This window comes from Solanum stenotomum, chromosome 8 (genome assembly GCF_019186545.1).
Source record: "Solanum stenotomum isolate F172 chromosome 8, ASM1918654v1, whole genome shotgun sequence".
Lineage (NCBI taxonomy): Eukaryota > Viridiplantae > Streptophyta > Magnoliopsida > Solanales > Solanaceae > Solanum > Solanum stenotomum.
Genome location: NC_064289.1, coordinates 19,521,520 through 19,531,804, shown reverse-complemented (window position 1 = coordinate 19,531,804; position 10,285 = coordinate 19,521,520). Strand labels below are relative to the sequence as shown.

Here is a 10,285-nt window from a genome sequence, read left to right as displayed (position 1 = left end):
TGAAGGCCCGTTAACGGGTCCAATATAATTAATTATTTTTTCAATTTTAATTTAATTTTTTTTTACCTAAATTCACATCTTATTTTATTATAATTTCTAAAATTTCCTACCATTTAAAAAAATTATGAAAATTTCCTCTCAAATGCATCCCTATCCTCTGTCAGATACATCACTATCTCCTCTCGGATACATCTCTATCCTCTCTTGAATACATTTTTATCCCCCCTTGAATACATCCCTATCCTCTCTTGGACATCTCTCCCCTCTCGGATACATCCATATTCCCTCTCGAATACACCCCTCCCCCTTCGAATATACCCCTCCCCTCTCGAATTCATCCGTGAGCTATGTATCTGCAAGTTTCCTGAATAGCAATGTATCACGATCGATGTATCCGCATGTCTGTTGATGTATCCGAAATTTTTTAAATCTAAGAAATTTTTGTAATTTGAAAAAGAGTAGGAATATAGTGTAATTAGCTCGTAACACTATGAAAATTTATGTAATTTTTACTTTAATTTATGTGACATATTTTTCTTTGTAATCAATTTCAAAAGAATGATGTATTAATATATTTAATAACATTTTGACTTTAAAATATTCATTTTATTCTTAGTAAGATGATTTATAGTCATATGAACATCTATGGTTTGTTTTAAACCACGAGTTTTAAAAGCGTTTTTTTTTTATAAAAAAAAAACTTCATGTTAAGTCAAATAAACATTACATAAATCGAAATGGAGTGAGTACAAACTTTAGATCAATTTTATATTTATAAAATTTAAGTTTTTGTAACTATTTTGCCGTTTTAACAAAATTTAAAATGAAAATACTAAAGCTTTTTCACAATTATTTTTTATAGTATTTTTTTATCAATATTTTGTCGATAATAACCAAAATTTTAATATAAATAAGGTAGTAAAGTAACTTAATTTTGAAATTCAAATATTGATATCAATTTAGAAAACATATATTTTTAAGTTGTAAAGCATTCATAATCTAATATTTAATATGCTCTCTACACTCGACGAATGACACTAATTTATCATAATTCAATATTGCAAGAAGTAGAAATCAAGACTAAAAAGTGCAATTCACTATTAGTTTATTATATGAAGGTCAATTCGTAGTTTATCTATTGTAGAAGTTTCCTAAGTATATGATATATAATTCTATGTCAAATTAATTTTTGATCTCATATATTTATACTATTTCAAAATTTATCCCGTTAATTGGTTATGTGTCTTCTTAAACTACAATTATGCAGTCACTATTGTCTTTTTTTTTTTTAATTTTTACATTACCAACTCTTTTTTTTTTTAATCTCTTTAGAATTGTGACATTTTTGTTTTCTTATTTAAGTCACAATATTTTAAGATAAAATAAGCTAAATAAAACTATATGAATACTTATGTTTAAGAAACATTATATATAATTTAAAAGGAAATTACATAAATGGAAGATTGTAGGATTATACTGAATATATTATAGTAGTAATAAACATAGATGAACGATTTGAATTGTCAAGAGTATAAAGGTATAAATATTTTTCAGATTATTATTATAATCAAACAAATACAAATTGATTTTTAAAAATAAAATAAAATGAATTTGTGGGGCCACACATGAAACAAAACTTTTTGTGACTCTTGAAAAGAAAAATTGGATTCTTCTAGAAAATTATTTTGACCATTAATTATACACTTATAAATTTATTTGTAACTTTGCCCATAAATAATGTTTAAAATTATAAAATTGCCATTGATCTTCCTAATCGAAATTTTTTATTTTGGGCGAGGCACACATATTGTCAATTGTGTGAGGCCTCATTTGGCTGCCACATGTATACTGTGGGACCCATATGTACTTATTTCCATACTTTTTCTTTTCTAATTTTAATCTCTTTTTTTTACTTTTTCTTTCTTCTTGCATTTTCCTTTTTGCTTGTTAATTCTTAGTGTAAATTTTATTTTTTATTTTTTGTTTGAATAAAGAAACTTTGAAACTCACACACGGTATCTATTATATATTTTATATCTCTATTACTATTTATTTGAGGGAAAATTAACTAATATGTCGAAAAAATTAAATTTACTTATTTTTGGATGAATTCAAGAAAATTGAGGATAGTGAAATTCATGTAATCAACCCACTGAACTAATTAGTTTATGCTATTCTTTTTTTACTTACTGAATTTTGATTTAAATTTACAATAATTATATAAGTTTTTAGTTTATTATTTTAATATTATTTTTTCTATTCTATATTATTTATTTTATTATAATAAATAGTTGTTTGAAATTTATTTTTTAGTTTATAAAATTAAGATATAAGTAGTTTTTTTAATCCTAACAATTAATTTTTTTAAAATTATAAATAAATTTTGTAAAATTGCAAAAATTCTTTGATGATCTACTTTTTCTTTTACAAATTTCTTAAGAAAACACAAATTTCATATTAATGATCTACTTTTTCTTTTACAAATTTCTTAAGAAAACACAAATAAAATATATATACCTTAAGTTTTTTTGGTAACTTTATAAATTTTATTTATACTTTCAAAAATAATTAATTGTTATAATAAAATAGAAAAATTTTAATTAATCATATCTTTGTAAATTAAAAAATAATTTTATATAACTATTTTTAATAATATAAATAATTAATATGAGATGGAAAAACAATATAAAAATGTAATAAATAGAATGAGTCAAGCAAACTTTTTTGAATATCATATTTTTCATGTATAAAGTTATTTAAGTATGAAAGTATAAAATTTGGAACAATTGTTTTATAAAAGAAACCAAAGGGAAAAAAAGAGTAAAAGAAGTAAGAAAGGGAAAAAATGCTAAAAGGAAGAGAGGGAAAGAGGAGTGCCCCTTTTNTTTTCATGTATAAAGTTATTTAAGTATGAAAGTATAAAATTTGGAACAATTGTTTTATAAAAGAAACCAAAGGGAAAAAAAGAGTAAAAGAAGTAAGAAAGGAAAAAAATGTTAAAAGGAAGAGAGGGAAAGAGGAGTGCCCCCTTTTTCTGAAAGTGATCCACTTGGCAAAATATAAATGGACCTCATACAACTCTTGTCTGCCGCATCATACTTGTGCCTCATCTATGATAAAAAATTTCTTCCTAATCATGGCTCTTCTATATAATAGTAGAAATATCTGGAGTGCAGTATTAACTACCAATTTTTGTCATCAAATCAAAGTGGACACTTCAACCTTTTCCTCTTCCTCTTCTACTAAAAAAAGAAATAAAAAAAAAATTAAGTAATTCCACTATTCTTTTCTTTTTCAGAATTTGTAGACAGAAATCCAAAATTCAAGAATGGCAAAGTGGAGTGGCATCGTTGCCGTTGTGTCTTTGACGGTGTTTTTGATGTCAGTGACGGCGGCAACAGTGCTGCCAATTCATCCTTACTTGAAAGTTAAAGACACATTCATTTCTCAACTTTATGATACTTCCAATTATGGATTTCTTCAAATTGACAATGGCTTGGCTCGAACTCCTCAGATGGGGTGCCTTATTTTCAACTCTACTTCCTTCTTGTGTTTCTTTTTTCCATAAAAATTGAATATTTTTAGTTCAATTTGTGTTAAAAGTTGCAACTTTATAGTTATGTGATTAATCATATTTATGGAACAGGTGGAGTACTTGGAATTTTTTTGCCTGCAATATAAATGAAACAGTCATCAAGGAAACAGGTAATGCTCTGAGTGTCTCCTCACCTTGTTTTGATAGATGCTTGAGAATATTCCATTGTAATCCCACAAGTGAGTGCTTGAGAAATTAAGAGCCAAGATTTCACCAAGGATTCAAAATATGAAGGGTAAACAGACTAAGAGGTCGACGAGAGTTCAACATCTACTATATATATACACATAAAAGTAAATAGTAGAATTTTCCGCTGAAGGGGGTTCGGATGAACCTCTTGATCCTTACTAGCTTTGCCCCTGCTCTCCTTTAACTGAGGGGAATTTAATTTGTTATGTGCATTAATAAACAGTATCTTTGTGCATTAAAATGAGTTTACATACTTCTCACGTTTAGATTTCCATTCAATATCTTGTATTGTCCTGGGGAGTGGATACTTCAAGATTGAAGTTTTTCATTAATTGGGATTTCTTGTGGAGGAGGGAAGGAAGTTTCTTCAATTGTTTGGGAAATCTTAACCATGCTACTTTCTTGTGCTGTTTTAGGGGTGGGAGTGGAGTGTTAAAATGGTTAAATGTTTTATTAGCTCACATGGAAGTGTTGTTTGGCAGCTGATGCACTCATATCAACTGGTTTGGCTAGCCTGGGTTATACTTATGTCAACATTGGTAAGCTTGTGAAGAACTTAGATTGCCTTTGCTTCTAAGGTTTGAATCTTGACATTTTGATATGCTTTCTCCTTGGTAGATGATTGTTGGTCCAGATCGACACGAAATTTGAAGGTGCATCTACATTTCTAAGCTAGGATGTTGTTCCTCAACATTGTGCTTCTTTTTTTTTAATGATTATATTATTATGACGATGGTGTCCAGACCAACTAGTGTGCACCTTGACTCTTCCACCGGGAGCATTCATTCCTGGACGTTTTTCATGCCTTGATGCCCTATAACTTTAGAACTTTGGTTCAGAAAGAGCTAACTGATTTCCTCATTTAAGAACTTTTGTTGAACTTTCATTTTCAGCCATTTGTGGATGTGTGAGATGCTTATCATCTGCCAATCCTTGTGCAGGGTGAAATGATTCCTGACCCAAAAACTTTTCCCTCTGGAATTAAAGCTCTAGCTGATTATGTGCACTCAAAGGGACTAAAACTTGGTGTTTATTCTGATGCTGGGTAGGACATATCCCAAATACCTGGTCTCATTATCTTTTGACTATGCCAATATTAGATGAAAATACATTTTCTCGTCTGGTATAAAGTGTTTGTTCATTCTCCTGTTTCTCACTGTTCGGTTACATGGATCATGTAGGATTTTTACATGTCAAGTTCGGCCAGGTTCACTGTTTCAAGAAAAAAATGATGCAGAACTTTGGGCATCTTGGGTTAGTTTGTCCTTTTTGTTCCATCAATCCCGTTATTCAGTAATTATCTTCCACCTTATTGATAAAACACAATAATGACGATTTCAGAGTGGAGTTACATATACATATGGTAATAAATGTTAACAGAAGAATATACTTTGCTTCTTCTTCGTCTTTTTCGTTTTTCATCTTCTGGTTGATATTATATCTTTTTCTATTTATTGTCCATGAGCCTTAGAGGTTAGAGCATAACAGGTTGTTGTCAGAGAGACTTAGAGCATAATGCCAAAAAAGATTGATATGACTTCAAGGAAATAATTGTCTTTGCTTATGCCAAAAAATAAATGAAGAAGAAGCTATACAGTTGCATATGTTGATTAAATCACTAGCTAATATTGTTAATTGCATTTCTTATACAAGGTAAGACAGTTTTCTTACTTGTGAATACTGGTTAATATGTTAGTGTTGGCGTTGCTTTTCATTTATTTCTTTTGGTGTGGTAGATGATTTACTTTGCATTTGCTAACTAATATTGTGATTGTTCAACTACACAGGGTGTTGACTATTTGAAGTACGACAATTGCTACAATCTAGGCCTCCCACCACAAAAAAGGTTCAACTCTTAGTCTGTGAGGTCTAACTTAATTGTCTTTAAATGTGTAATTAGATCTGAATACTAAGACGTTGTTTTCAGATACCCACCCATGCGTGATGCCCTTAATGATACTGGACGAACTATATTTTACGCACTTTGTGAATGGTAAGTGCAACTTCGAGGCACTTTCTTTGATTTGTATTGGAGTTCTTAACCAGCATCTTGAGAGTTTTCTTGGTGCTTTTGTTATTAAATTTGGCAGGGGCATTGATGACCCTGCCAAATGGGCAGGAAAAATTGGGAACAGTTGGCGTACAACAGATGATATCAATGATACATGGATAAGGTTCTAACTTACTTCATCTTTATTTGATTATTATATAAGGAAGCAAGATAAACATCATCATCTTGTTGTTGTTATTTATTCTGTAATCGTATATCATTATGGTAAATAAAGATATTTATACATGTATGTATGACCTTTGAAATTTAGAAGATTTTGATTGTAGTTCTACTCTTTAAGTATGAACCATAGCTGGATACTTATAAATATGCAAGCTTAACTTAACAGTAAGACAGCTCTTTTGCTGTGCTTATCACTTAATTTTTTGCTTTTTCTGAAATTTTGCTTTGCTCTAATAAGCATCAGACTGACAGATATCTTTTATTTATTTACTTTTTTAGCATGACAACCATTGCTGATATCAATAACAAATGGGCTTCCTATGCTGGACCCGGTGGATGGAATGGTAGGTGATGATCCTGATTCTCTAGAATTTTAAGCATGGCTGATACTGAGTTTAACCGTCTATATCTTCTGGCAGATCCTGATATGTTAGAAGTTGGAAATGGCGGCATGAATTACCACGAGTACAAAGGGCACTTTAGTATCTGGGCTCTGATGAAGGCAACTCATAATTACATTTTTTTAAATTCCTCTCTTGTTTTTCTTTTTGATTGTCTGATGGAATACTTTGTATCCAGTCCCTTTTCAAAACAATTTCTCCGTAGCGACAACAAATTTGTGATGCAACCATTCTTTTGTGAAATTGCTTGCTGGTTTAAATGGTGTATGAGTGTGAGTTTTGGAAATCCTTGTATAAATAAGGATAAGAATAGGGGATTGAATGTGGTCAATAGGGACTAGATATTTTATTCAGAAAAAAAGGGGGAAAATAGTGTTTGGAAGTTTTAATATGTATTTTTCATTACTAGTCCATCATACTGCAGGAGTTTATTCATTCTCCCCTTCTTTTCAAACATCTATCATGTTCTGGTACATATGTGAGAAAAAAAGTGGTCTGTTATGTTGGCAATTCATGGAAATAAACATTGCCTTTGTGTGCTTCAATACTCTTACTTCATGAACTGACTTTATGCTTCGATTTGTAGGCTCCTCTTATAATTGGTTGTGATGTCAGAAACATCACTGCTGATACTTTAAAAATTCTTTCCAATAAAGAGGTTATCGCTGTTGACCAAGGTAAAGAGCTTTCTATTCCTTATAACCCATTCCCTACCCCTTTTTTTTAGTGAGGAGGTCATACTATCTTTGGGTCTTATCTGGTTGAATCAGCTCATTTTCTTCTTTTACTTTCGATGTGCATATGGTTTTGAATTTTTGATACAAAATAATTTATGAAAAGATAACTTCTTCACTTTTACAGATCCCCTTGGCGTTCAGGGTAGGAGAGTTTACGCTTCTGGACCAGATGGTTGCCAGCAGGTCTAGTTGCACCTTGTTTCTCATTTGTCCTCTCTCATTATCAACAGTTAGCACCTTTTGTTACTTTCGGTATCTGACATAAGAGCTCCTTGTAGGGGTGTAGTTTAAAGACAAGACTTACTTCATCGCTTTCCCGAAATAAAGTGACGTTACTGTTGAAAACTTGTTTTTTCTTGAGAAAAATAAGCTAGAGGATAATGAGAATTTGATTGATAAGTTTCGCACCTATTAATTCCTAAAGAATAAAAGATCATATTGAGAGGTAGATAAACAACAACATACCCAATGCATATAGAGAGGTAGATGCTGACAATAATTACAATTATAAAAAAAAATAAACAGAGAGGATGAGATAAAGAAATATATATGGATGTCGCTCCCCTAGCACTTATGTGGACCGTTTGGAGAGAGGAATAGGAGAGCTTTTGAGGATGTAGAGAAAGATTTTCTACAATTAAGGTATAGCCTTTCCTTATTTCTTTTGATGCACCCATGAGGTTTCGATTTGTCTAGATGATTAGGTGTCTTTAGTTGAAAACCATGTATTTTTGTAAGATTTTCTACTTTTTGGTATAATTGTTGTATATGGGCACGGTTTTTCCCTTCCTTTCATGAATTATTACCTTATAGAGGAAAGGAGCATCTACCGCTCAAGGGCATAGAAGCTGCCCTTCCATTGAGCATAAGATTGAACTGCTATTTTACCTGGATAAGTATCCCTCTTATATGTAGGATTTACTAAAGTTTTCCCCAGCCCTAGATGCAACTTAACTGCAAGAAATGTATCCATATACTATCATCACCTCGTCTTATAACCCTGAGTTTGACTCATTATTCTATCTGCTAAAAACCACATTTCTTTTTTCTCGGCATATTGGAATTTAGTTTTGATGTGGGGTTTTCTTAATGTAACAAAAACTTCCATTCTTTTGGGTAGATGAATTTGCAACACGATCGCAAAGATGATCACGTGCTATGTGTAAAGAACCATAGTTTTGCCTAAGTTCATCACTAGTTCCTTGTGTTATTCAAGTGACAATGCAGCCACTATGAGATTTCACTACCCACATGTTGAACTGATTAGCCAAGATGGTGTTATGTCATGTAGGATTTGCCCAAAAAATTCTGTCAAAAGTAGTTCCGTTTGTTGTCGGCATTATTATTACTATTATTTTTAATAATAGTGGATGCGATCATTGGATTGGACCGTTGGGCGGGGATGTAAAGGATTAGGATAGCCCCCCAACTAATGTAGATTAGGCATACTTGTTAATGCATAATTGTTGTTGTGGTTATTATGATTGTTACTGTTATTATTATTGTTGAGATGCATTTGGATGTATTTTCCTTTTCTTTTGGGGGAAGACAGAATAGGTTTGAGGGGTTTAAACTTTTCTGTGCTCTACCAAACTGTTATTGTTATTGTTTTTAATTTTATATTCAGGTTTGGGCCGGTCCATTGTCTCGAAACCGTTTGGCTATGGTACTCTGGAACAGATGTTCAAAAGCTGCAACTATTACTGCTAATTGGAGTGCCATTGGACTAGAATCCTCGATTAGTGTCTCTATGAGAGACTTGTGGAAGGTAAGTTGGCATGGTGTATAGCCATCTTTATATCAACCACTGCTAACTCCTGTTCGTTGATATATAGCTTACCGTCTCTTTTTGACAACTTGTAACCCCGGGATCTCTTGTAACTTGAATTTTTGCTGATACATCTGAATAAGTTAGCATCATTGCTTTGACTCAGCATACTGGCTTCATTATTCCAAAAGCTTAGTCTGATCACATTTCCTATGTTGAAATTTTGCAGCATGAAGTTGTCTCAGAAAACACGGTGGGCTCATTTAGTGCCCGGGTTAATGCTCATGGCTGTGAAATGTACATTTTAACTCCACAGAGAGCAACTCGATCTTCTATATGACTGAAGTGTAAGAGGAGTTCACGGCCTGTACAATCTCAATAGTAGGCTTCCCTGTTAATCTTTCTAATCTACATTTGTGCCTACTGTTCTCTTCATGCTCTTATATATTACTAGTTTCCTTTGAACTTGCAATCTAGTAAGTTGAATTTGTAAAATGCTCTCCACATGAATAAAACTTTTTATGTTACTGAAAGTATTTCTGGAAATAGACTTCGTTTGTGGTTTATATGAGATATTCATTTCAAGCTATTCAATTAGCATTGGGAGTATGCAGTGGAGGATTGTTCAACTTTGATCTCATAAGTTTATATAATGAATGTCACGCCCAAAACTTGTCCCAAATGGGGTAAGTGGTTGTTTCAAATATAATTCAGCTTTTCTTTTTTTGTGACCGGAATCGCTCCCACACAGAACTATTCCAATTACTTTTCGTATCATCAGGAATATCAATTTAATCAACCTCTTGAGGTATATATATTTGAATTTTTGTATTAACTTAACTAAAATAAATAACAAAAATAATAATATTTAAATAATCAAGTGTTTGACGACTTCTTTTCACGAGTAAAAAGTTTGGGATGATGATTTCACCAAATGTCGAGACAAACTCTAAATGTATCAACTATAATCTTGTTGAACTAATCTCTGACTTTTTTTTTTTACTACAAATATTCAAATATAGTAATTTCTTTGTGTTATTATCTCGAAGGAACCTGGTGTGTCGTTTAAACTACACTCTTTTATGAGATTAAAGTAGTCAGTTGCAAAATATAGTAACTCAATTAAGTTGAGGTCGAATTCCACAAAGAATGTTGTTATAGTCTTTATAATTCGATGTTGAAATTCTAATTAGTAACTACTATTGAAAAATTAGGGTTTTTTTATGAAAAATTATTAACTACTTTATCTACTTGGATTTTTATCAATAATAAAGATGAACTAGGGCTAGAACTCTTAGAAATCAGAACTCAAACAAATACTTTACTATCACCTCATTCAGGTGCATGTGCTCATTAAGCAAA

General features: G+C 31.5%; 1 protein-coding gene across 1 annotated transcript; it reads left to right on the top strand.

Moving 5' to 3' along the window:
• The first annotated feature begins 3,156 nt into the window (after window positions 1-3,156).
• Window positions 3,157-9,489, top strand: LOC125872101 (alpha-galactosidase 3). The gene is made up of 15 exons (XM_049552775.1): window positions 3,157-3,519; window positions 3,647-3,705; window positions 4,267-4,323; window positions 4,403-4,437; window positions 4,726-4,829; window positions 4,966-5,038; window positions 5,572-5,630; window positions 5,712-5,777; window positions 5,875-5,958; window positions 6,297-6,361; window positions 6,437-6,519; window positions 7,005-7,095; window positions 7,280-7,338; window positions 8,783-8,923; window positions 9,153-9,489. Exons 1-15 carry the CDS (start codon window positions 3,329-3,331, stop codon window positions 9,261-9,263), a joined length of 1,278 nt encoding a protein of 425 aa, XP_049408732.1. The 5' UTR covers window positions 3,157-3,328; the 3' UTR covers window positions 9,264-9,489.
• The last annotated feature ends 796 nt before the right edge of the window (window positions 9,490-10,285 follow it).